The 27,920-nt window shown below is 44.7% G+C and overlaps 1 protein-coding gene across 1 annotated transcript in view; it reads right to left on the bottom strand.

The window, feature by feature from the left end:
- The window catches only part of LOC147091208 (rap guanine nucleotide exchange factor 2-like), a 115,707-nt gene that overhangs the window by 49,393 nt on the left and 38,394 nt on the right, over positions 1-27,920 (bottom strand). Inside the window, exons 9-10 of the mRNA XM_085976678.1 lie at positions 1,979-2,219; positions 877-1,251 (exon numbers count right to left, since the gene is read on the bottom strand). Coding sequence (XP_085832804.1) covers positions 877-1,251; positions 1,979-2,219 — 616 coding nt within the window. The remainder of the gene's footprint in view (positions 1-876; positions 1,252-1,978; positions 2,220-27,920) is intronic.

Here is a 27,920-nt window from a genome sequence, read left to right on the forward strand (position 1 = left end):
CGATTTAAGGACATCTGTATCACAGTCTTTATGTGGTGTTTCCAGTCACGGTCACTCCAGATCTGAGCCTGTGCTATAAGACCCACTCACCAGGGAGTGAATCACCTATGTGGTATGCAGGCTAGTGCATTGTCACTGCTAGCTGCAAGCTGGTGCATCACCATCCCTCTCCAGCACCATCAGCAGACTCGATAGCAAAACCCAGGAGCAGTCAAAACCCCGCACCGATCCTTCAGACGCGATCTTCAGCCTCCTGCTGAGGTTAGCGCCGGAAAGAGCACGTTGCACAACAGCTTCTCCACTCTGCTCATGTCAATTAGCAGGCAGCACCAAAATACCTGTCTGCGTTCTTTCAGCGGGCGGCCATTAGCTTTGGCCTGCGCGGTTACCGGCACGTTTTCGGCCTACTCGAATTTCTAGGCCTTAGTTAACAGCTCTAAACCCAAAGGTAGTTGGGGTAGGGGTACATTTTCGCTGAACTTAATGATAGAGTTGGATTGTGTACTAAAATCGAACATTTATGCTACTTGCATTCTATTTACAGCAAAAGGTGATTGGAAACTTGTACCATTATCAGAGTTTAGTCCTTCCTACAAAGATGTGCGGGTTTGGTTGATTGGCTATGATAAATTGACCCTTAGTGTTAGGGGGACTAAATACGTGGGGTTACGGAGATAGGGTGGGATATGTGTTGGTGTAGGGGTTACGGGGATCGGGTGGGATATGTGTCGGTGCAGGCTCGATGGGCCGAAATGGCCTCTATCTGCACTGTGGGGTATCTGTGATTCTGTTCTGTGAATACAAGAATTAAACGTGATTTAAAAAAAACATTTTTTAGAAGTAAAAGTTTCTCTTACTGGTATATATATTTTTTACCTGATAATTGCAAACATGGAGTTAAAGTTCTTGCAGCGCAGTGCCATCTTGATAAAGTGTTTAATTATTTTCATCCTTTTCAGTTGGTTTGGTTCTCGAAGAATCTCTGTTGCAACCCAAAATGTTTCCTGATTGATAATGTTCTCAAATTTCTTCAGATTGACACATTCAGTTTCTGACTTAAGTTTGAACAAGTCATCCATGTACTCGGTGGGTTCAATGTTACAAAATAGTTCAAAGTTTCTCATGGAGAGCTGGGTGGCAACTTCAATAGTGCTTAGTTGTAGCAGCATGATATGACTCTTCCGGAGCAATTCCTGAGCATCTTTATCTGAGCAGAGTATCCCTGTCTCCATGTTGTTCTTCAGGTAGTACCTTAGGGAGGCAAAAATAATCAACGTTACATTAACTGAAAGGAAAACAATACAGCAACAACACTTTGATCAGACTTATTCCAGGTGTGTAAATCGTTTCTCTTTTCAATTTATTTTATACCAGCGAGCAATTAACTGTCATCCTCCCCGTCCCAACTTTTTTTGCACTGCATTCAGATCAATAGTCGAGCAGAAACAGAACTTCCTATGATGCTCTAACATTCTCACAACTTTTTAGAAATCTCTCACATCACCCACTATGCTATCCTCAAACTGGATTTGCAGCCATACATTTTCTTATGCAACATCGGCAGCAACAGCTTGCCTGATGTCTGCAACCTTCTTCTTGATGATTTGCTAAACTGAGTTTGAATTCCATGAGGGGCAGGCCCTGAAAAAAACATCAAGCAGTAAATGAACTCAGGTGCCTCTATGCACCTCCCAGTGGCCAGCCCCTGAAAAGAGGACTGGGAACATTGGGTTGGGAGCAATCGGAGGGGGAAAAGAACACTTTACAAAATGAGACAAAAAATAATTCACCCAAAGTAGTGACCGATTTGATTCAGAGGTTGACATGCTGCTATGCTTGTATGCATTACACCTATAGATAATGCTCTAAATATATCTTCAAACTTGGTGTTTCCCCATCCAAATCCAACGTAAATAAAAGTTTATTTTAATTGGTTTCCTTGCAGGAACATTGATTCTGGCATTTTAGTCATCCTTACCTGCCACTAAGTTGGATTCGGTCAGCGAGCTTTGATAGCTGATCCGGAAGTCGTTTTTGCTTGATAACACCTTCAGGAGTAACGGAGACTTCACATAGCGAGTATGATTCAGGAGCAGCAGTCATTGCAAATTCTCGAAGTGCCTGAATTACCACTTCCTTTGCGGTGGTATCTCTGCTGATCATTATGTAGCGACTTTGTTGGTCTGCCTTGAAAACTCTTAAAACTTGATCTGGTAGCTCTGTTCGAAAAACAAAATAAACTGAATATGTGAGAAGCATAAAGAAAGACCGCTTTATTAAGATTATTATACAAACATGTGTAATCAACGGGCAGGAAAAGACCAGCTGGTTTATCAAGCCTGCCCCACACTATATTATACAACAATATTATTTTCTTTTTGTTCATTAGTACGCAGTTACAAACAGGACAAAGACTACATTAGTTTGTCAGTTAATGGCACAGTGAGGTCATGGGGCTGAATATTCCATTTGAACTCTAGTCAGATGCTGATAACCTTCAATAACGAATCCATCATTTAGGTGCTACTTCTATATCTGACTATATTGCTGCAAATAAAACTATGTTGTTATAGACGATTTTTTGTTAGCAACAGAACAATTTATTTTTGTAAACCCATTCTTTACATAAAATTATTTTCTTAAAGATCCAATTTCCAATACATCATGGCCCGGATTTTCCATTAAGACTATCAGCGTTCACCGCTATGATGGAGTAAATCGGACAGCAAGTTCTGGCATCCACACATGCGCAATTAAACGCAGAAATCCAGAAGCTGCTGTCCGATTTGCTCCACTCCTCCACAAGCTTCACTACACCAGTACCTCACAGATAGATTCGGCATTAAAATACATGAAGGGCATGAAGTTTCCATATGTGCCCACCAGTTACCCACTAAACATGCCAGAAAGAGTCAGGGCCTGTGCATTCAGGTGCAAGTAAAATTTTAACAGCATGATAAATCTTAGTTACTGCTGAACAACCTCTCTGGCACTGAAAACGTACTTTTACAAGTGTAGAGTCTCATTCCATCAGATTTTAGAATTAAAAAAAAAACTTTTTCCTTCTGTCTCTTTTATCTTTCTCTCTCAATCCCATCTCTCTTTCCCTCACTTTGTTTCACTTATAAGAACATAAGAAATAGGAGCAGGAGTAGGCCAATTGGCCCCTCGAGCATGCTCCGCCATTCAATAAGATCATGGCTGATCTGATCCTAACCGCCAATCCACTATGACAGGACTATCTCCTGAATCTAACAGAATTAGACACACGAAACAGGAGCAGGATCAGGCTACACGGCCCCTGGGCCCGCTCCGCTACCCACAGGGCCATGACCTATCCGAACCTAGACTCATGTCCAAATTCCTGCCCGCTCCCCGTAACCCTTAATTCCCTTTTCTTCTAGGAAACTGTCTATTTCTGTTTTAAATTTATGTAATGATGTAGCTTCGACAGCTTTTTGGGGCAGCATATTCCATGGACCTACCACCCTCTGAGTGAAGTAGTTTCTCCTCATCTCAGTTTTGAAAGAGCAGCCCCTTATTCTAAGACTATGCCCCCTAGTTCTAGTTTCACCCATCATCTGGAACATCCTCCCTGCATCCACCCGATCCAACCCCTTCATAATCTTATATGTTTCAATAAGATCGCCTCTCATTCTTCTGAACTCCAATGAGTAGAGTCCCAATCTACTCAACCTCTCCTCATATGTCCATCCCCTCATCCCTGGGATTAATCGAGTGAACCTTCTTTGTACTGACTCGAGAACAAGTATGTCCTTTCTTAAGTATGGACACCAAAACTGTATGCAGTATTCCAGGTGCGGTCTCACCAATACCTTGTACAACTGAAGCAATACCTCCCTATTTTTATATTCTATCCCCCTAGCAATGAAAGCCAACATTCCATTGGCCTTCTTAATCACTTGCTGCACCTGCATACTAACCTTTTGAGTTTCGTGCACCAGGACCCCCAGATCCCTTTGTACTTCAGTACTTTCCAGTTTCTTGCCATTAAGATAATAACTTGCTCTACGATTTTTCCTGCCAAAGTGCATAACCTCACACTTTCCAGTATTGTATTCCATCTGCCAAATCTCTGCCCACTTACTTAGCCTGTCTATGTCCCCTTGCAGGTTTTTTATGTCCTCCTCACTCACTACTTTCCCTCCCATCTTAGTATCATCTGCAAACTTTGATGTGTTACACTCGGTCCCCTCCTCCAAATCGTTAATGTACTTTCTGTACATGATTTTATATTGAATCTTCTAATTTATACTTCCTGGTTTAGTCTGCGTGTCTCGGTGAGGATTCTTCAATCTGATTGGATGAAGAGACACACTGTTGCTTGCTTTACTCACACGCACTACAGATCCCCGCTAGAAGGCACCATATTGAAAAGGATCTCGAGTAACCGTAAGTTGCCACTCAAAAGCCCATGAAAAGTCTGTGGGCAGCTGTAAGTGTAATGAACGGCAAGCACCGTTCCTTCGCTGTTGACCTCAAAATCTGGGCTGTTAAAGTAACCTTTGTTGGTCATCTAAAATTTGGTACTAGACTTTAAAAAAAAAGCCATATTGTCTATGCTACCTTCCTGCAGTTTTAGCATCATGTACATTCTGGTCTGCATTTAGTAAAACTCATTTTTAATTACTCTGGAGAAATCATCTAATTTTAAGGAGGTAATAGCAATTTTCTCACTAAATTTAAATTTGATATACACTCGTGAAGATGAAGGATAACAAAGCAGAAAAAGTTTGTAAAATAACAAGCAGCAGAGATGAAGTCACATTCAACAACATGTATTTATATAGCACATTTAACATCGTAAAACGTCCCAAGGCGCTTCTCAGGAGTGTTAAAAATCCAAAATTTGACTTCGAGCCAGATAAGGAGATGTTAGGGCAGATAAGGTTAAAGAGGTAGGTTTTAAGGAGCGTCTTCAAGGAGGAAAGAGAGGTAGAGAGGCGGTGAGGTTTAAGGAGGGAATTACAGAACTTAGGGCCTTGACAGCTGAAGGCACGGCCACCAATAGTTGAGCGATTAAAATCAGGGATGCTCAAGGTGCCAGAATTTGAGGAGCGCAGATATCTCGGGGGCTTGCGGGGCTGGAGGAGGTTACAGACATAGGGAGGGGCGAGGCCATGGAGGGATTTGAAAACAAGGATAAGAATTTTAAAATCGAGTTGTTGCTTAACCGGGAGCCAATGTACGTCAGCGAGCACAGGGGTGATGGGTGAACGGGGCTTGGTGCGAGTCAGGACATGGGCAGCAGAGTTTTGGATGACCTCAAGTTTACGGAGGGTAGAACGTGGGTTGCCGGCAAGGAGTGCGTTGGAATAGTCAAGTCTAGAGGTAACAAAGACATGGATGAGGGTTTCAGTAGCAGGTGAGCTGAGGTGGGGCACAGTCAGGTGACGTTCCGAAGGTGGAAAAAGGTGGTCTTAGTGATGCTGCAGATATGTGGTGGGAAGCTCATGTCGGGGTCATATATGACAACAAGGTTGTGAACTGGTTCTGCCTCAGACAGTTGTCGGGGAGAGGGATGGAGTCAGTGGCTAGGGAACAAAGTTTGTGGCAGGGACTGAATACAATGGCTTCGGTCTTCCCAATATTTAATTGGATGAAATTTTTGCTCATACTGTACTGAATGTCGGAGAAGCGGTCTGACAACTTAGAGACAGTGGAGGGGTGGAGAGAGGTGTTGTTGAGGTAGAGCTGGGTGTCGCCAGCGTACAAGTGGAAACTGACGTAGTGTTTTCGGATGATGTCATCAAGGGGCAGCATGTAAATGAGAAATAGGAGGGGGTCAAGGATAGATCATTGGGCGACACCAGAGGTAACGGTGCAGGAGCGGGAAGAGAAGCCATTGCAGGTGATTCTCTGGCTACGATTAAATAGATAAGGATGGAACCAGGCGAGTGGAGAGGCGTTGGAGCAGGATGGTGTGGTTAACCTTGTCAAAGGCTGCAGATGGGCAGTGAACGATGAGGAGGGGTAGTTTACCATTGTCACAGTCACATAGGATGTTAGTTGTGACGTTGATAAGAGCCACTCCGGTGTTGTGGCAGGGGTAGAAACCTGATTGGAGAGATTCAAACATGGAGTTCCGTGAAAGATGTGCATGGATTTGGGAGGCGACAACACATTCAAGGACTTTGGAGAGGAAAGGGAGGTTGGAGATGGGGCGTAGTTTGCAAGGACGGACGAGTCAAGGGTTGGTTTTCTGAGGAGAGGGGTGATGGCGGCAGATTTGAAGGAGAGGGGGACAGTACCTGAGGAGAGAGAACCGTTAACAATATCAGCTAACATGGGAGCCAGGAAAGGAAGTTGGGTGGTCAGCAGTTCAGTGGGAATAGGGTCGAGGGAGCATGAAGTGGGTCGCATGGACAAGATGAGCTCGGAGAGGGCATGAAGGGAGATCGGAGAGAAACTGGAGAAAGATGTGAGTTCAGGGCTAGTGCAGGGGGGAACCTTAGAGAAAGTTTGGCCCAGTGGGCTAGTGGAAGAGAGGGAAGTGGCAGAGGCAGCTGATCAGATGGTCTCAATCTTAGTGACAAAGAAGTCCATGAGCTCCTCACACTTCTTGTTGGAGGTGAGTGCGGAGGAGACGGGGAGAGGGGTTTAAGAAGATGGTTTGTCGTGGAGAAAAGAAGCCGGGGTTATCTTTGAATTCCAGAATGATCCTGGAATAGTGAGCAGTTTTGGCAGATGAGAGCAGGACCTTTTAGTGCTTTATGTGGTGCAGCCAGATCTGGTGGTGAATGGTTTAAGAAGATGGTTTGTAGTGGAGAGAAGCCAGGATTATCTTTAAATCCCAGAATGATCCTGGAATAGTGAGCAGTTTTGGCAGATGAGAGCAGGACCCTTTAGTGCTTTATGTGGTCCGGCCAGATCTGGCGGTGAATTGCTAACCCAATTGTTCGCCATATCTGTTCAAGTTTGCGTCCCTTGGACTTAAGGGAATGGAGATGCAGGCCATGCCAGGGGGAATGGCCAGGATGAGAGAGAGTAATGGTTTTAATGGGGATTAGGGCATCAAAGGTGGTGCTGGGGGTATGGTTGATCAGATCGGTAGCTGCAGAAATGTCATGGTGAATGGAGGACCAAAGACTAGACAGTTGGGATTTTGAAATTGCAGTTGTAAGTGAATTGGGAGAGAGCTTATTCCAGGGGCTGACACAGAAGGAAGTAGGATTGGGAGGGGAAAGGGGTATGTGGGTGGAGAGCGATACAAGGAAGTGATCAGAGATGGCCTTATCTGTGATTGACACAAATGTGATTGACATTTGCCCTAAGAACGAACGGGCTAATTCCATGATTCCGTACAGACTAATTCCATGATTCAGCACTCCTCACAGGGTGCACATCTTGGGAACTCATGCACTGTGCGCCCGTGATTTCCTGAAATGCACTCACTGTGAGCAATGTTCCCTGTTGGAAGTCTCAGATTATGCAATCATACTTATAATCTCAAGAGTTATTCTTTGAAAAGTATTATTCTTTGAAAAGTATTGAAATATAGTATTCTTGTTACTGTCTCTGTATGTTTTTCATTTTTATTTTTGTCTGCGGGATGGGATAGTGAATAAAATATGGGCAGCTACTTACAGAGAATAAATTTAGTGCCGAACTAATATTGATCGACTTTACTGGCTGAAACTGGAGAACATTACCGTTCAATATACAATACTTCTCAACCAAAATTACAACCTCAATCACTGTAGGCCACGTGCAAAGCACAGCTTCTCTTCTACCAGCTTTCTTCAAAATGCATCTTAAAGCAACCATTTTACTAAGTTAGTATAAGATTTCCATTTACCACTGGGTCTTTCTTTTATCCTTTAAAAAAGAATTGTTGAATTAATGCCTAATTCAGAGTAGCAGAGTGCTGTGCAGGAATGTCCATAGGAAACTGGATTGAGCCCACTCAATCCTTTTCACTTGAGGCTAACAATGGAGCAAACAAGACTAAATGTCAGTCATAGGTATAAAAAAACACATCAGCCCAGAAATTCGGCTCTCCACGGGTGAGTTCGCATGGGGTACTCACCCGTAAGCCGAATGGAAGTGCGCATGCGCGGGAAACCGGCACTTCCGATCCTCTGAACGAAGGGGTTCAGAGGTCGAACGCGCGCGCAGGGGAGGCCGCGCGTGCGCTTTGAACTTAGTTTTTTTTTTGCAGGTTTTCACGCGAGGTTAAGCCTGTAGGATTTACACATTTAAAAAGCAGGCGTAAGGCCTGCTTTTTACAAGGTAAGTGGTCAATTAATTAAAATTAAAACATTTTTTCCACAGGTTTATTATTTTTAAATAATTTAAAGCAAGGTAAGTTTATTTTTAGCCCCTTTTTTTATAAAATTATATTTTTCAAAAATTTAAATTATTGTTTAAAATAGTTATTTAATGTAATTTGTAATTTATTGAAAAAGTGTGATTTAAAAAAAAATTATTTTAAGGTTTACTGCTATTTTGAGGCCCATAGTATTCATAAGTTTAGACAGGTCTTCCTGTCAATCTTATGAATGGGCTTTTCCCTCCTCATGGCTGCCCATGGCTCACGTGATCCCAGGGGACGCATCGCACTAACTACGCCCCTGGGACATGCAAGTACAGCGCGCCGGGAGCTGGGCCAAGCCCCGGAGCGGAATTCCACGGGGCCCTACAGCTCAACTGCCGGCGCGCAAGGTAAGTGCAGGTCGGGGACTTGCACCTGTGGGAAGCCCCTGACCCGAATTTCTGGGCCATCACATTCCCTTGAAACCAGTATGTCAAGATGGCAGCAGTGATTATTTAGTAATAGCTAGGGGATGTTTTACAAGTAGTTTTTGAATTTTTCTTACTATACAATCAGCTGTAGTCAACTTTTAAAATGCAATGATGTTTTTTCTTGAGATGATATTACTGCTGTATCTCTAATTATACCTTACAGCTTTTAAATCATGTGTTCGAAAGGGAAATAACTCATGAGCACCACTGGCAGATTCAGTTAAAAAGAAAAACAGTGCATGCTGGAAACCTGAAAGAAAAGTAGAAAATGCAGGTCATCAGAAAGAGAAAGACAGCTCGACGTTCCAAGTCAGACCCTTCATTCGAATTCTCTTTCTTTCTCTGACACTAACTGACCAGATGTGTGCTTGTAACATTTTCTGTTTTTCTCATCAGAAGTCCTTTCATATCAGTAAACATTAACTAATATAGATGCAATATTGTTTGTGTTACTTTTTCATAGTCAAATTTACACTTCATATTCTCAGGGAGGGGTTGCCTAAACATATTGGGGTCAATTTTCCCGCAGGTGCGGGGAATTGTCGGGTTCCCCGAATGTCAGGGTCCCCACACGAATGTAAATGGGTCTGCCAGATTGATGCAATTTTCCCTCAATTGGCCAATTCATTTCCAGCGTGTGGGAACCCTTGCTAATTGACTATTTCCAGTCAGAAAGCCCCACAGTATGATGTCATCATTCGTGGTGCTTTTAAAATCTATAGCAAGCATTGCAACCTCTGCAGGCTTCCATACGAACCACACAGGATGGCAGAGGAGCCTGCAGCAGCTGTGGCCAGTGCCAGACCCCGAGCTGGCAGCAAATTCAATGAGGCTTCACTGCAGGCATTATTGGATGGGGTGAGGGCCCACAGGGAGGTCCTCTTCCCTAGGTCAGGGAGGAAGAGGCCTCCCACTGAGACCTAGGCTGCATGGATGCAGGTGGCAGCAGATGTCAACTCGCTAGGAGTCACCAGAAGAACCTGGATACAGTGTCGGAAGCGATTCCATGACCTTCACCGTACAGGAAAAGTAAGTATGAAGTTTCCATCACCCTCAAACTGATCCCCATTGCCTTTCCCCACCAGCACTCAGCTTTAGCACTCTCTTCCTCCACATCCCACTTCACAGTCACATCCATGCACCCTTACCCATTCCCCCTCTCTCTATGCTAACGTTCACATAACTATTCCACCATGCAGCCCTCACACTCCCTCTCACTCTGATGCTTTGAGCCCAACTGACAACACACAGGGAGGGCCCTTGGTCTTGCAGCCTCACACCATCTTTGTCTCCCTCTAAGTATCTATGCTATGCAATCTCTACACTCACTTCTTCATTCTCACTCAAACTCCACTTGTCTCCCTCATTGCAGGAAAAGAGAGCTCACAACAACAGAGAGCGAGCCAGGACTGGAGGAGGCCCACCCTCAATAGCCCACCTGACCCCCTGGGAGGACAGAGTCCTGGAAATTGTCGGGGCTGATGTGGCTGTGGAAGCTGGGGAAGGAGAGACAGGGGCAGGCCCGCAAGCTGGTGACAGAATAGTTTTCCATCTCTCTCATTGACATAGCATGAGTCGCTGTTATGATTCTGAAGCTACATCATTTGGACTTATGAACATCTGCAAAATCCAATGTGCATGTAACCTTGGCATCACATCTCTAACTCTTTCCTTTACTCCCCCACAGGACCATCCGAAGCCCCCGTCCCCACTGCGGAGGAGGAAGAGGCTGAGCAGCCAGACGCCTCAGAGGAAGCTCCGACCTCTGAGGGCGCAGCGTCAGCAGAATTCAGTGCACCCAGCACCAGCGCAGACACTCACACCTCGGTGGGACCTTCGTGAGATAGAGTAGTGTTGTCACCTGGTGTATCACAGCTCACAAGTGAGCATCAGCAGATGGTGGAGACAGGGACAGTAGTGGAGAGTCCTCGTCGGAGGGCGCAGGACTCTGCCAGCTCAGCTCTGCTGCATGTCAACCCTCTGCCTCTGGGTCCATCAGCAACAGAAGAGGTGATGGATCTCCATGCACAGATGCAGGAGTGTCTGGCAGGTTTTGTTTCCAGGGTCGCTGCGAGTGTGGAGCGAATGGAAGAGTCCATAGCGAACATGAGCAGAGCATTTGTGGAGTCATTGGCGCATGAACGCATCGCCACAGAAAGGATGGCAACCTCCGCGGAAAGGATGGCTACAGTAGAGGAGAGGATGGCTACGGCTATGGAGGAGCTAAGTCGCCAGAGTGTTGAAAACATGGTGAGTGCTCAGAATAGACTGCCATCTCTGGAGGAGCGATGGTCAGCTATTGAGCAGAGAAAGCAGACCTTCATGGCAGGCCCTCTGAGTAGGACTGCCATTGTAGAAACGGGTCCCTATGGCCCCCCTGATGTGCAGCAAGCTGCTCTCAAGCCACTTGCAGGCACTGAGGGGGACCTGACCCATGAGAGGGAGGTTGGTGGCAGACCTCAAGGAAGTGGGGGCTCCTCTCCAAGCGCTCACACTTCCATGCCACTGCAGAGCCCTCGGTCAGAGCCCCGCCGGAGTCCACACCCAACGGAGATAGACGTCTCAACTCCTGCACAGCCACAGGAGCAGCAGGCTGCTGGTGAACCCTCACAGGCTCGCCACCCCAGAGGATGCCCGCCAAAGGTGTCGAGACAGGAGCAGCAGGAAAGTGAGCAAGGGGCCTCCACATCTGCTGAAGCCACAGGGAATCCACTACGTAGGAGCACGCGTAAGAGAAAAATAAAGCACCACTAATCACAAGGGTAGTCACTTGGGTGAAATGTTATGTTTATTTTAAAAATGCCATCAGTTGGTTATTGTAAATAAAATTTCAGATGGCAACTTCTGCAGTTGTGGGTTGTGTCATTTCGCGATTGGGGCTGGAGGTCCTCTAATGCCAAGAGGGGAAGGAAAAAAAGGCCTCCCATGCTTCTGGTAGGTGCCTCAGTTGAGGAAGCGCTGAGTGAGGGTGGCGAGAGGGGCTTCCCAGGAGCTCACACTGGAGAAGTGTGTGAGGCTCCAACCTTCCACTGCTGTGCCTAAGCCTTGAACAAGTTGCCCCAAGCCTGAAACAACAAGGTCCTGCAACCTACAAATGCTGTCTGATTAAATCTCTTCTTTCCTGATTGACCTGCAGCTGAAAGTAAGCAAGCCGACATTGTTCACGCCAGGTTTCATCAGCGGGGTTCCCACCAGGCGTGTTTAGCGTGGGATAAGGCTGAAAATAGCAAGGGCCCCTTAAAATGGCATTAAAGATGTCAATTATTGGTGATTAGGCTCCCGACGACCAGTCCCGCCTCAGTCATAGAATGAAGTCGATGACCCACTGGTTTGAATTGTGTATAGGAACAATTAATGCAGTGAGCAGAATTAGTTTTAATTGATTTTCTGAATTAATTTACGAAGAATTGTACTGGGTTATATTTTAAAATATAAAGCATAAATCTAAATATTTCTGGTCGGGTCAGGGAATCAGGCGGGGGGGTCGTGACCCCCTATTTTTGCGATTTTCCCCCCCCCCCACACGCCTGAAACCCCACCCGACGGCTCCAGGAAAATCGACCCCATTATGTGCTTCTGTTACATTGCTAACAACACACTTGAACTGTTTTATTGTTCTAAAATGTACTTTTTATATAGATTAGGTGGAATAACAATAGTGTGCAGCTTGAGACAACTATAACAAGAAAGTCTTTCTATAAATCTGAACCTTTTTTGTTGTAGGGAGCACAAAGCAACTGGAGAAATTGTACTGGGGTACCAAGTGGCTGATTTTGCTTAGCTTGACTTAAGATTCAGCAACCCTACTTGGCAATTAATGGTGTTGATAATCGTACCAAATAAATTGGTATTGACCTGCAATTAGATATTACAATTCCAGGAGTGTAAATGCGACTGCCCATGTAATGACATGAATTCTGTTGACTTATGTGGAGTTATGGACGCATCTTCCCAACTTTACTCCCCAAAAAGCTTTTTTGTAACTAAAGCAGAGAAAACAGATACAAGGACTAAATGCGCAATTTCAGAAACCACTGCGAGCTAAAAGCAAACACTGCATTACTTAGACCAGAATAACATTAATACACACATATGCCACAATACTCACTATAAGAACTTGCAGCTGGCGGAATAGAAAAGAAAAGAAATATTTAGATTTATGCTTTATATTTTAAAATATAACCCAGTACAATTCTTCGTAAATTAATTCAGAAAATCAATTAAAACGAATTCTGCTCACTGCATTAATTGTTCCTATACACAACTCAAACCAGTGGGTCATCGACTTCATTCTATGACTGAGCAAGATCTGTGAATTTGAGTGAGCTCTTTCTCATGAATAAAATAAACTGAGTACAGTATTCCATTGTTTCCTACTGTATATTAAGTTCACTCATGGGATAATCATTTTCTTATTTAGTGCTAAAGGTGGATCATTAAAATGTGAAATGGATACTTCAATGCTAATTGCTTCTCTCCTCAAGATATTCTGATGTCCATCTTTAAAGTTCCCCAGGCAAATAATATTAATGGTGCTGTCTCAGAGGGTGGTGAACCTGTGGAATTCTCTACCACAGAAGGCTGTGGAGGCCAAGTCACTGAATATATTTAAGAAGGAGATAGATAGATTTCTAGACACAAAAGGCATCAAGGGGTATGGGGAGAGAGCGGGAATATGGTATTGAGATGATCAGCCATGATCAGATTGAATGGCGGAGCAGGCTTGAAGGGCCGAATGGCCTACTCCTGCTCCTATTTTTCTATGTTCTACGTTTCTATGTCTCAGTGACTTAATGAGCCAATGTGAAAATATCACTCCATGACCCGAAGTAAAACTTACAAAAAACACGGAGAACTATTTTCAAAATTCATTGTTGGCTGATGTATAGAAACAAAAGCTGTTCCTATCACTTCAGTTTCCTACAACTGGCTAGTAACTGTGATGTTACTGCCACAAAGGGCCTGAATACATGTATGGCAGTATCTAATAAGAGAGCAGTAGTTTCACACTTTAAGGTGTGAAATCTCTGTTGCCAATACGGTGAGCACACAATAGAATTTGAGTAAAATTTCAGAACAAATTACACGCATTATGTTAAAAATCAAATTGGTTTGAAATATGGGGTTATCAACCATCAATCTATAAAGCAATCTGGCTGGACATAAATCTAAATGCCAAGAATAATCCCACACAATTGGTTGCCTCTATTCATCATTAAATGGGCTATGCTATACAAACTCAAAGGAAAACAGTCTGAAAAGGAACACTGGGGGCTAAATTGGATAGCCCCGAAAAACGTGTGCGGGGATCACGCTGCGCGATTAACCCATGTCTGTTGGATGTAATGCAGACAGGATGCCATTTTCATGCTGCCTGCTCATTTACACGATTTCTGCGTGCAGCCAGCATTAAACGCGCTGTTGATTGGCTGCATGCATCAGCGTGGGACCCAAAATCGATAATTGCTCGCACTACTTAAAGCTAACCTGCACTGCTTAAAGCTAGCCTGCACCACTTAAAGAGGAGGTGCATTGTGGCTGGAGCAGGTACTGGAAGTCATTGTGGAAGACATTCTGACCTGGGAAAGACTGAATTAACGGCTGAACATGGGAAAGAACGGGCACCCAGATTTGGCGATGCTGCTCTGGGGGCCTTGGTGGAGGAGATGGAAAGGAGGAGAGATGTCCTGTATCCGCAAGGGGCAAGGAGGCGCCACAGACACACAGTGAAAAGGCAGTGGGAGCAGATAGCCGTGGAGGTCAATGCCAGGAGTCTAGCCCCGAGGACCTGGATGCAGTGCTGCAAGAAGTTTAATGACCTCACACAAGTGGTCAAGGTCAATGTTCTAGCCTCAACTTTAATCCAGCAAATGCAGTCATCACAATGTCATATAAAGACCCAACAAGAGGGGAATTTACATAGCGCCTTTCACAACCTCAGGATGTCCCAAAGCACTTTACAACAACTTGTATTTATATAGCACCTTTAACGTAGTAAAACGTCATGAGGCGTTGCACATGAGTATTTTAAACAAAAAATTTGACACTGAGCCACATAAGGATAAATTAGGGCAGGTGACCAAAAGCTTGGTCAAAGAGGTAGGTTTTATGGAGCGTACTAAAGGAAGAAAGAGAGGTAGCGAGGCGGAGAGGTTTAGGCAGGGAATTCCAGAGCTTAGGGCCTAGGCAACAGAAGGCAGGGCCAATTAAGTACTTTTGAAGTGTAGTCACTATTGTAATGCAGGAAACGTGGCACCCAATAAGCGCACAGTAAGCTCCCACAAACAACAATTAAATGAATGATCAGATTGTCTGTTTCTCAGGTGTTCAATGAGGGGTAAATATGACCGGGACACTGGGAGAACGCCCCATCTCTTTTGGAATAGTGCCGTAGGACCTTTTACGTCCACCTGAGAGAGGTTTAACATCTCATCTGAAAGATGGCACCTCCGACAGTGCAGCAGAGCTCCCTCAATACTGCAATGAAGTGTAAACCTAGACTCGGTGCACACAAAAACATTGCTGTTTCAACACAAACTAGCACTAGTAACCAGCATTAAAAGGTATTTAAAGGTGGTGTTGATTAAGTATTCCTTTTATCAATTCAATCAAATCTTCAATCACCACAGCAGTAGAGAGGTAGGCTTAGCTGTATTGAGTTAGTCATTTGAATCATCACAGTTGAGAGCTATTTTTTCATAAAAGTAGAGAATGCATTGAAATGCTTATAAACAATTGACTATTTATGACTTAATTCGCTACAAGTGAAACAATTTTGCAGCACAACTGCAGAATACATTTACTGCACAAGCTTCTTTTTGCTCGAAGTTGCCTGCTGCACCACAGTAATTATTCTTAAAGATCTGAAATAGACCATTCCAACCTGTACTTTTATAGGCATTCTGCAGCAAATGGTATTGTAGTGTATGTAACTGTTCTACCTTTAAGAGAACTATTGTATGTAACCGTACACCTTTAAGAGAACTATTTTAGGTGTGGCACTACTTTATCTTGGCTGCTGTATACTGTAATACCGACGGTGACCACACCGGTATATAAGTGCTGTGTCAGGATTTATTGGGCAGATTCGCCCTGACCTTCGAATAGTAAAGTCCTGTTAAAGTTACTCTTGTAGTCTGTGTATTAATTCGCCATAATACCTACAGACTTTACAGTGGCGACGAGTTCGATCTTACCCTGCGGCAACAATACTTCCGAAGCAGTTAACGAGCGTCGAGAAGAGGCACCCGCCCTCGTCGTTCTGCTGAGAGAAAACTCGAGTCTGCAGAGCAAGGAAGGAAGAATTCAGACACGAAGCCTTCCATCAGCAACAGGCACTGATTGTCCCTTCTGCCACGGTGGTGAGTGAGCCGATCAGCACGAGAAGCAAGTCGGCCACGGTGACTGTGAGTAAAGGGAACATAAAAAATAAATAAATAAACGGAGGATAAGGGCGGTGAACTCGACCACGGTCGGGGGAAAGGAGCCGGACAGAAGTCGGGCCCAGAGGCGCTGAGACTGGGGCAGCGTGGAGCACGGAAGCCGCGGTACAAGCGGGCTGGGAGACGCAACGGCGTCGTGAGACAGCTAGACCGCGACCGGCGAAAAAGGCCGGGCAGCTACCGAGGCCACGAGGCGCTGCGACCGGGATCGTAAGGCGCGGGAAGATATAAAAATAAATAAACCGCGGAGAACTCAGCCGCAGCCGGGGAGGAAAGGACCGGACTGCGAGAGGGCTGGGAGGCGCGATTGGAAGCCGCTGAGGGAGAGACAGAGCCCGAGCGAGCGGGAGAGACAGAGCCCGAGCGAGGGAGACTGAGCGAGATCCAGCCCAGCGGCTGAAACTGTTCGCCGTCAACGGGTTGTACCCAGCGCCGGTTGCCCTGCCGAGAAAAGGGAACAAGGAATGACCCGACTCTCTCACGAGTCTACGATTTAACAGTGGAGGGATGGCCAGCACATGGAACGCACTGAAGCCGACGCGCAGGCTGCGAACCCCGAAAGCCAGCGGTCGTCGCCCGAGGGAAAAGCTTACCCCTCCCGCCAGGGGAAGAAACGCGGGAAGCCGCCAGTAGGCGGGGAAGAAGACAGAAGCGGGAAACCGCCATTTTGAAAGTGGGTGGGGAAAGAAGACAAGCGCGGGAAACCGCCATTTTGGAAAAAAAAAAGTTAAAGAAATATTTCGTTGTTGTTTCCCAGGAAGAGTGTGAAGATGCCTAAGCGTGGTAACATGAACAGTTTTGATTCCGATGTGGAAGATTGGACCACGTATGTAGAACGCATCGAGATATATTGTAAGGTCAATAAGATAGCAAATTATGACAAAGCTCTAACCTTACTAAACTCAATGGGTGCGAAGACATACGGGTTATTGAAGCATCTGCTATCACCAGCTAAACCGGCGGATCAGCCTTTCGCTAATATTGTTGCTGTCCTGAAGGATCATTTTAACCCCGCACCGCTGATGTTAGCGGAACGATCTAAATTTTACGTGAGAACGCAACGAAAAGAGGAAAGCAACGTGGAGGTTGAACTGCGTAGGCTAGCAAAATACTGTCAGTTTGGGGTAAATCTGACAGAGGCACTGAGAGACAAGTTCGTGTGCGGGATGTCGAAGGAAGGAACACAAAAACGACTGCTCAAAGAGAACGATCTTACACTTGATAAGGCTGTCCTTATTGCAGCATCGCACGAAGCCGCAGCGAGAGGCACGGCGGAAATGCAGCGGAAGACAGCGGTACTCAGTGTGGATCAAATGACTTCAGGTACAACGAAATGTTATCGTTGTGGGAAGACAACACACGAACAGAACCAATGCTGGTTTAAAAACCAGGAATGTAGAAAATGTGGCAAGCTTGGTCACATAGCTAAGGTATGCCGGTCAGGAAAGAAGACCAGCAATAATAAGTCACCGCAGAAGAAGTACAGAAAGGTACATAAGGTGACTGGGAAGAGTCCAGATGAACAGAATTCGGACTCAGACTCCAACAGCAAGGAACTGGGTAGTCTGCGGATTCACAATGTGAGTAAAGAAGCTGACCGACAAACTATCTGGGTCACACTACAGATTGCAAAAGTCCAAGTGAAGATGGAAGTGGACACCGGATCGGCGTTGACGGTCATGAATAAGCAAGATTACAAAAAGTTATTCAAACATATTCCCCTACGGGATACGGAGATAGTATTGCAGACATACACGGGGCACAAAGTATACCCCATCGGAAAGATAAAAGTCAAGGTGAGATACAAGGGCAAAGATCACCAAGGGATGGACATGTATGTGCTGCCCGAGGGAGGTCCACCACTTCTGGGACGGGAGTGGATCAGGAAAATAAAGATAGACTGGCACTCACTAAACACAATGACGGTAGATTCCGGAAAGGAAGATGTCAAACCTGAACGGTTGTCCAGAATATTGGACGAAGCTAAAGAGGTATTCCAGCAAGGACTGGGAACACTGAGAGGAATTAAAGCAAAAATCAAGATTGCAGAGCATGCAAGCCCAAAATTTTTCAAAGCCACATCGGTACCTTACGCGATACGACCTGCTGTGGAGGCAGAACTGGAAGAGCTGGAACGTTCAGGGGTACTGTCTAAGGTGGACTGGAGTGAGTGGGCCACGCACGCCCATTGTTCCCGTCATGAAGTCTTCATCAAGTAACAAGCCAGGGGGACCGGGAAAGGTCCGCATCTGCGGAGACTTCAAGATCACAGTTAATCCGGTGCTTCACACGGTACAATACCCGCTTCCACGGATTGAGGATATCTTTGCTTCATTGTCTGGCGGGAAACACTTCACCAAGATAGACCTGGCACAAGCATACTTACAAATGGAAGTCGAGGAAGAGTCGCGCCAGTATCTCACAATCAACACGCACAGAGGCCTGTATCGTTATAACAGACTGGTTTTTGGAGTAGCTTCGGCTCCAGCAATTTGGCAGAGGGCCATGGAGCAGGTCTTACAGGGTATTCCAAGCACGCAGTGTTACTTGGACGATATCCTGATTACGGGAGAAGACGAGGAGGAACACCTCACAAATTTGAAACTGGTGCTCACCAGGTTGAAGGAATATGGCCTTCGAGTTAATCGCCAGAAATGTGAGTTCTTCCAGAAACGGATCTCGTACTGCGGTCATGTCATTGACCAAGAGGGGTTGCACAAGTCACCTGACAAGATAGAAGCTGTCGTGAAGGCCCCCGCTCCGGAAAATGTATCACAGTTGAGATCATTTCTGGGGCTGATTAATTATTACCACAAGTTTCTGCCAAATCTATCCACGGTGCTGCATCCGCTGAATGCCCTGTTGCGGAAAGAAGTACCATGGAAGTGGAGCGAGGACTGTAAGAAGGCCTTTCGCAGAAGCAAGGCGTTGATTACCTCTGAGGAAGTGTTGGCTCATTTCAACCCAACGTTACCTCTTCGTCTAGCTTGTGATGCTTCCCCTTATGGAATTGGAGCAGTACTTTCACACAAGTTACCAAATGGCTCGGAAAGGCCAGTCGCATTTGCGTCCCGATCATTGACCTCCGCTGAGCGAAATTATGCTCAGATAGATAGGGAGGCCCTCAGCCTTGTGTGGGGAGTAAAGAAATTCAATCATTACCTGCAGGGCAAGAAGTTCACATTACTGACAGACCACCAGCCGTTGGTGTCCATATTCAATCCTAACAAGGCCGTTTCCACTATGACAGTGCAAAGGCTACAGAGGTGGTCCGTGTTACTTGGGGCACACCAATATGACATCGAATACAAAAGGTCCAAACAGCATGGAAATGCTGATGGGTTATCGCGCCTACCGTTGCCAGTAGTAGAAGAGGCGGCTACAGTGGACCCGGTAGAGATGGTCTACTCATCCATAGTGGAATGTCTACCAGTAACAAGTTCGATGATCGAAAATGAAACAAGGAATGACCCGACTCTCTCACGAGTCTACGATTTAACAGTGGAGGGATGGCCAGCACATGGCGAACCAACGCTGCCAGCATTTTCGCAAAGAAAAGAACAGCTGTCAGTGTGCCGAGGAACCTTGATGTGTGGAGCTAGAGTGGTGATTCCACCCAAACTCCAGGATAAAGTGCTAAAGGAGCTTCACGAGGGGCATCTGGGTGGAGTGAAAATGAAGAACCTAGCAAGAGCGTTTGTGTGGTGGCCAGGTATCGATGGAGACATCGAAGAAATAACCAAGAGCTGTCTAGGATGCCAGAAGGTCCAAAACGCGCCACCACAAGCTCCTCTGCATCCATGGGAGTGGCCCTCATCTCCTTGGCAAAGGGTACACATCGACTTTGCTGGTCCATTTATGGACTCAATGTTTTTAATCGCGGTGGATGCACACTCCAAGTGGCCGGAGGTAATAAAGATGTCCTCCACCACCACGGAAAAAACCATCACAGTATTAAGGACCATATTTGCCAGGAATGGGCTGCCGGAACAGATCTGTTCTGATAGTGGACCGCAATTTGTGTCCGAAGAATTCAGGAAGTTCTTAAAAAGCAATGGGGTCAAGCACTACACGTCAGCCCCATACCATCCCGCCACCAATGGATTAGCTGAAAGGTTTGTCCAGACCTTCAAGAAGGCCATAAAGGCCATGGGTAATGAAGACATAAACCTACAACATAAGGTAGATAACTTCTTGTTGGCGTACAGGAATGCAACACACGCGGTCACAAACCAAACTCCCGCCATGATGTTTTTCAATAGAAGACTAAGATGCCGGCTGGATTTGATTAAGCCAAACGTCAGAAGGGACGTAGAGAACCGGCAATTTCAGGGCATGAATGAAAGGCCAACTAGATCCTTTCAGGTAGGTCAACAAGTTTTGGCCCGGGACTACCGTACCGAGAAATGGCAGCCTGGAACTATTGGGAAAAGGCTAGGGCCGCTGATGTATACCGTGGACATTGGTGACAGCATAATAAGGCGCCATGTTGACCAGATCATAGGGTCATCCACAAAGGGCCAACCTACTTCACAACCTTACACGGCTAATGTTGAAGCAGAGATACCCAGAGCACCTACCTCCGATCTGGTAATACTGGAATCAGATGAACCTGACACTGTCCTTCAAGCCGAATCGACCTTGCCAGAAGAACCTACTACCCCGCCGAAAACTACTACACCACCGAGGCGTTATCCGGACAGAGTCAGGAAGCCTCCAGAGAGACTGAATCTGTGAACTGTTTTGCATAAAGTTGTATATATGTTATGATGTTATGTTAATGGGGAATAAGTATGTTGTAAGCTAAAAAGGGAGGATTGTAGTGTATGTAACAGTTCTACCTTTAAGAGAACTATTGTATGTAACCGTACACCTTTAAGAGAACTATTTTAGGTGTGGCACTACTTTATCTTGGCTGCTGTATACTGTAATACCGACGGTGACCACACCGGTATATAAGTGCTGTGTCAGGATTTATTGGGCAGATTCGCCGTGACCTTCGAATAGTAAAGTCCTGTTAAAGTTACTCTTGTAGTCTGTGTATTAATTCGCCATAATACCTACAGACTTTACAGGTATGATTTCCTAAATATGTGAAATAAATGCAGAAAATGATGGAAATACTTACCAGGTCAGGCAACACCTGTGGAGAGAGAAACAAAGTTAACATTTCAGGTCGATGACCTGTCGCTAGAATTGTTTCAGGTTATCGACCTGAAACGTTAACTTTGTTTCTCTCTACATAGATGCTGCCTGTCCTGCTAAATATTTCTAGCATTTTCTGTTTTTATTTCAGATTTCCAGCATTTGCAGTATTTTGTTTTTTAGTTACTGTAAAATAAATGAACTGACCTGAAAATAATTGAATGGGATACAACAGAAAATCACTTGTCCGTAATATGGGATCTGGGCTCTCAGAAACAGAAAACCTCAAGACCAGCAAAAGCCACGCGGACATTTTTTGCTTTCACTGCCCCAGTGGTAATCTGGCAGGATGGATCACCCACCCGTTGGAGCACCCGCTTGATTTTCATTCCATTGAAAACAACAGAATGGAAATTGGACAGTGTCTGTAAAGGGTAGGTGATCCACTCCTCCATAGCTCCATTTAATCAGTTTTCCTGCTGTCCTTGCAGTTGTAATCAATGATGGATTTCTCTTCAAGATGCTTGTCCAATTTGAGCTTAAGAGATCAAACCTACTTGTCCCTACAACCTCCCGCGGTAAGCTATTCCAAAAACTGACCATCTTCACAGTTAAGTAATGCTTTCTTACGTCTCACTTGAGTCTTCCCTTTTTCAGCTTATACTAATGCACTCTTGTTCTGCAATCCTGCACCAAATCAAACAGTCCTAACTGATCCTCTATATCCCTGAGTCTTATTAATTTGAATACCTTCACTATATTCATCCTCAGTTGTCTCCTCGCCAACAAGAAAAGTCCTAGTTCTGCAAATTTATGCAGATGTTTTATCTCTGATTTCCTAATCAGCTCTACTCTGCGCCGTTTCAAGGTCAGTTACATCCTCCCTGTAGTAACGCTTCAGGAACTGCACACAATACTCCCACAAGTGCGAATTGATTCGCACTCTATATAGTGACAGCATAACCGCCTTTGATCGACATTCTATTCAAATATTTACACAACCTAACAATGTTCCCCGTAACATTTTTTGGATGCACAGGATTCACAGATTCGCGCATGTCTGAACTTTAACATTGCAAAAGCCAGTCCTGGGCAGTGCGGGAACGACAGAGAGCTGCGCAGCCGCACAGCTTATAGGGAACGTTGCAACTTAACGTACCATTTGTTTTCTTGATACCAGCCAGATATTGGCTTGATGTTTTAAAAGATCAATCTACTATGACCCCAGATCCCTTTCCTGATCTGTCTGTGTTAGTATTTTCCAATCGAGTCCTGCAATTCCTCTGCTTATTTCACATCCCTTGTGACGTGAGAATAATGTGGTTATCAGGTAATCTCCCAAAATTGTTCATCTCTGTAAGCTATGGACATATCAATAAGGTGAATTTAATAGATATTAATCAAAGGTTATTAGAAAATAAGTAAGAGGAAGATAGCCATGAGTACCTGAGTTACTAAAGAAGTCGTATTATGCTTCCCAGTAGCAGTTGTCTTTGGCTAGGATGGGTAAAAAGAACTGCGCAGCAACTCTCAGTAAATGTGCAGATATGTCATGACTTGCATCCTGTTCCTGTACAGCTACAACACTGGCATCTACCTAACAAAGTGAAAAATTGCCCAAGTATGTCCTGTCCACAATAAACATGACAATTCCATCCCGGTCAATTACCGCCCCATCAGTCTACCCTCAATCATCAGCAAAGTGATGTAAGGTGTCTTCAACAGTGCTATCAAGCGGACCTTACTCACCGATGCTCAGTTTGAGTTCCACCAGGACCACTCGGCTCCAGACCTCACTACAGCCTTGGTCTAAACATGGACAAAAGAGCTGAATTCTAGAGGTGCGGTGAGTGTGACTGCCCTTGACATTAAGGCAGCATTTGACTGAGTGTGGCATCAAGGAGCCCCAGTAAAAGTGAAGGCATTGGGAATAAGGGGGTAATCGCTCCGCTGGCTAGAGTCATATCTAGCACAAAGGAAGATGATTGTGGTTGTTGGAGGCCAATCAGCTCAGCCCAAGGACATCGCTGCAGGAGTTCCTCAGGGCATTGTCCTAGACCCAACCATCTTCAGCTGCTTTATCAATGACCTTCCCTCCAGCATGAGCTCAGAAGTGGGTTGTTCGCTGATAATTGCATACTGTTTTCATTCGCAGCTCCTCAGATAATGAAGCAGTCCATGCTCGCATGCAGCAAGACCTAGACAACATTCAGGCTTGGGCTGATAAGTGGTAAGTAACATTCGCGCCACATAAGTGCCAGGCAATGACCATCTTCAACAAGAGAGAGTCTCGCCACATCCCCATGACATTCAACGGGATTATCATCGCCGAATCCCCCACCATCAACATCCTGGCGGTCACCATTGACCAGAAACTTAACTGGACCAGCCACATAAATACCATGGCAACAAGAGCAAGTCAGATGCTAGGTATTCTGCAGTGAGTGTCTCACCTCCTGATTCCCCAAAGCCTTTCCACCATCTACAAGGCACAAGTCAGTAGTGTGATAAAATACTCTCCACTTGCCTGAATGAGCGCAACAACACTCAAGAGGCTTGGCTGCAGTGTGTACCATCTACAAGATGCTGCAGCAACTGCCCCAAGGCTTCTTCGACAGCACTTCCCAAACCTGCGGCCTCTTCCACCTAGAAGGACAAGGGCAGCAGGCGCATGGGAACACCACACCTGCAAGTTCCCCTCCAAGTCACACACCATCCTGACTTAAAATTATATCGTTGTTCTTTCATCGTCGCCGGAACTCCCTCCCTAACAACACTGTGGGAGTACCTTCACTGCACGGACGGCAGCGGTTCAAGAAGGCAGCTCACCACCACCTTCTCAAGGGCAATTAGGGATGGGCAATAAATGCTGGCCTTGCCAGCGACATCCACATCCCATGAATAACTTTTTTAAAAAGATGGATGACAGTCCATTAGCAGTTTCAACAGAACAGGCACCTACTACTTCATATATGACAAACTCCCCAAACATACTCCGTCAATATTGCTCAGTCATATTGCTGCTCCCCCCATACACACTAATGGAGTCAGCAGGGCAGCCAAAGTAATCAGCTGGATGGAGCAGCAACAGGATCAGTTTGGAGGTTTGGGCTTGTTAGCTACATAAGAAATGGTAGATTAAAAACAGCAGAAGCAGTAGTTGGCATGGCAGAAATAGTGATTATCAGGGTTATTCATGTGTTCATGAAATTCAATTGAGAAAAAGTGAAAACACAAAACAGTGTAAATCATTTGCTTTCTATACAGTACATTGATCACGTCGAGAGGGCGAGGCATATTTGCCAGGAGTGAGACATTTACAGGTCTGGCAAGGAATGGGATTGTCAGGAAGGGATGCTATGCGTATAATTCAACACATGGTAATTCGATATGCAGATAAGCGACACTTGACTATATTTATGTTTCAAGATTTAAAAACATTCATTATCAACAGTGATTTTATTTTCAATTACTTCTAACTTACACCACTCTATGTTATTTTTAACATCCTTGATCAAACTCTAGAATTAGGGTTTTGTTTCCACAAAAAAATTCCATGAAGGATTTCTGTATTATAAAATAGCAGGTCACTAGTTACACTACAAAAGTAGAAGAAATACATGGTGATGTCACTGTGTTTCTGTAATAAGCAGAGTGTTCTTATCTAGTAGGATAACCTGTAGAATGGATTCCTGGACTAAATGCACATTAAGCAACAAATGCATCTACTTTTACGGAAAAGTGGTTCTTTCCAGAACATGACTATATTTTGTTGTGACGCGGGTGCATTTAGAGCACAGATATTGTATATGGAGATCTTGAATGTCTACTCTGTGTGCTAACATCCCACCCAGTAAAAGGCCGTTTATTAAGGTCACATCAAACACTTCTCACCCTGGACTGCAAGCAATTCAGTTCGTTAGTACGTGAAATTAATCATTTATTTCTTCTTCAATTTAACAGGTTAGAAGCATAAAATGATGGTGAGTTATTCAAAACCTAGCTAAACAGATTTTTGAAGCTCCTTAAGGTGAGAAATTGGATTACTAGGGAATAAATAATTAGGCATTCAGCAACCTTTACAGATATAGCATGTGGTAGATGTAGAGTAAAAATTCTTCTGTTCTGCTCCAACACTGGGGAAGATTTCCTCTCTTCACTGTAAGGTTCACAAAATTCTACAGACTCCCCCAAATCAAGAAGAGATTTTTGGACTGTTTAAAAGAATAATGGGCCAAAAGGGGCTTAAAGTCAAAACCCCAGGATTTTGGCTATTTTAAAAAGGCATGTCCAGGCCTGTGGAAGGCTGCGACAAAGGAGTTGGGATGAGGCACTGTAAAACAAACAGTTTGAGTATTTGGCATAGGCCAGATTGTCTGGGAATGTTCTGGACCGTCTCAGTCATTCATACATAAAGACAATAGGCCTACGGAAGGACAGTCCCCGCCAAAATGACAGAACCATCAAGAATATGAATAATACAGTTCATGCCACTAATCAACAAAGGGGACCCTGGCCCCAGCAGGAGAAGACAATCGAACAACAGTTTAAACCACTCAGAGAAACATCCAAAACCATTTCACACGCTTAAACCGATTTCGAAGCAATCCCGAAACTAGTGTAAAATCAATTAAATGTAGATGGGACCAAGTCGAAACTCAGTAAAGAATTTAAAACTATTAAAGTTAACGAGCCCGCCAAAATTAACAATGGGCCAGAGAAGATTTGGCGGCAGATAAGCAAAGCCTCAAATGGTATAATTGAAGCCTGCTTTTAAACAGAAAACAGTTCATCCAGCATCATCGAACATTCATCCTCATCATCACAGCAGTCGGAGAATCGGAGGCTTGAGGAAAGGAGAAAGGAATCGCGGCAACCAAGGGCCCCAAGAAACCAACAATTAACAATATTACCAACAACTAGGTAATATTGGGCCACCGCGACCAACAAGAAACCAACCTGGAAGAAACCGAAGATTCGCAAGTTTGTTTCCACTCTACAAGCTATCCTGACTTACCCCTGGGTAAGATTTGTTGAAAAAGACTCTAAACCCTATACCTAACCAAAGGAAATTGGGTACTTACCCGATAGATCCAATACACACACGACCGCATCAGCGGACACGCGAAGACCGAAAAGCCAACGCAGGTGAAGTCTTCCACCACGTCTGGGGTACGGCAGGCCCCAACCGCCACACCTAAAGAGAACCCCGAAATCGCGAACCTCTACAACTGTCAAGAAAGTCGTTTGGTGAGCATTTCCCTGGTCCTCTGGAATCCAACCTAGTTAGTGTAGTGGGATTGGGAGGGGTGAAGTATTTTGTCTATTGTCATTCTCCCTCGGAAATTCCGAAGTGTTCCCCCTTTTAAAGTGATAAGATTATTGTATTGTATATTTTCCTGTCTCAAATTAAAATCCAAGTTCTTTTCACCAACTCAGTTGTCTGTTGCAATTTCATTACAACCCCCAAATAAGTCCAAAGTCTAGAACCAAGGGAGTGGGAGCGATTCAAACCGCTCAGCGAGTCAGAGGCAAAGCTGACCATACACACCACCCCTTACATCACTATTTGTGAAGTTGTAAACAAGAGTGTAAAAAATGCAATTATGATTTTACAACAAATAGCAAAAAAGAAATCAGCCCCAAATATGTTGTAACCCTATTCAAGAGAACACCCTTTACTGCACCAGCGTGAGTTTTTCTATTTCAGATACTACTTATACTTCTCCATTTTAGTGAGCTTGCCCAGTTTGAATGTTTTGTGCTGCCGATTTGCAGCCACTAAGCATAGCCTGCGCAGGTTCAAACACTTAAACCCTATACAGGTAAGAGAGATCATTCTAACCCCATCAGTCTACACTGGATTCAAAAATGAAGTGAGAACACAACATTCTAGCCTGCGGCAACATCACGATTCAGTAAAACCAAAGTTTACATGTTACTCTAAATCTATATCTCTGATGTACTTACCAGTAAATATTTATACATTTTTTGTCTCAAGGCTATTAATCTCTTTTTTTGCCAATTGAATTATAATTTACTGGTCGGCAAGGTCAAAAGAAGTAGAATAATTACATTAATAATTCAAGTAGCCGTTTGGGTTCATGTGGTGCCTCACTTTTACCATTAGTGTTTAAATTCTAAATTCTCAGGGATTTTTTTCCCCTACGGATAAGAGTTAATCATATTATCATTCAGTTATAATAGCCCATTTTTTATTGTAAGAGAGTATTAAAAAATTGCAATATTAATCCAATGCCGAATTTGCTGTAGGGGAAGTCATGCTTGACAAATGTGCTCGAATTCTTTGAGAATGTAACATACAGGGTGGATAAAGGGGAACCAGTGGATGTAGTGTATTTGGACTTCCAAAAGGCATTTGACAAGGTTCCACACAAAAGATTACTGATCAAGATAAGAAATCACGGGATTGGGGGTAATATACTGGCATGGGTGGAAGATTGGCTATCTAACAGAAAACAAAGAGTTGGGATAAATGGTTCATTCTCGGGCTGGCAATCAGTAACTAGTGGTGTTCCGCAGGGGCCAGTGCTGGGACCCCAACTC

This window comes from Somniosus microcephalus, unplaced genomic scaffold (assembly GCF_052327205.1).
Source record: "Somniosus microcephalus isolate GS21.2 unplaced genomic scaffold, FLI_Smic_1.0 unresolved_chr3, whole genome shotgun sequence".
NCBI lineage: Eukaryota > Metazoa > Chordata > Chondrichthyes > Squaliformes > Somniosidae > Somniosus > Somniosus microcephalus.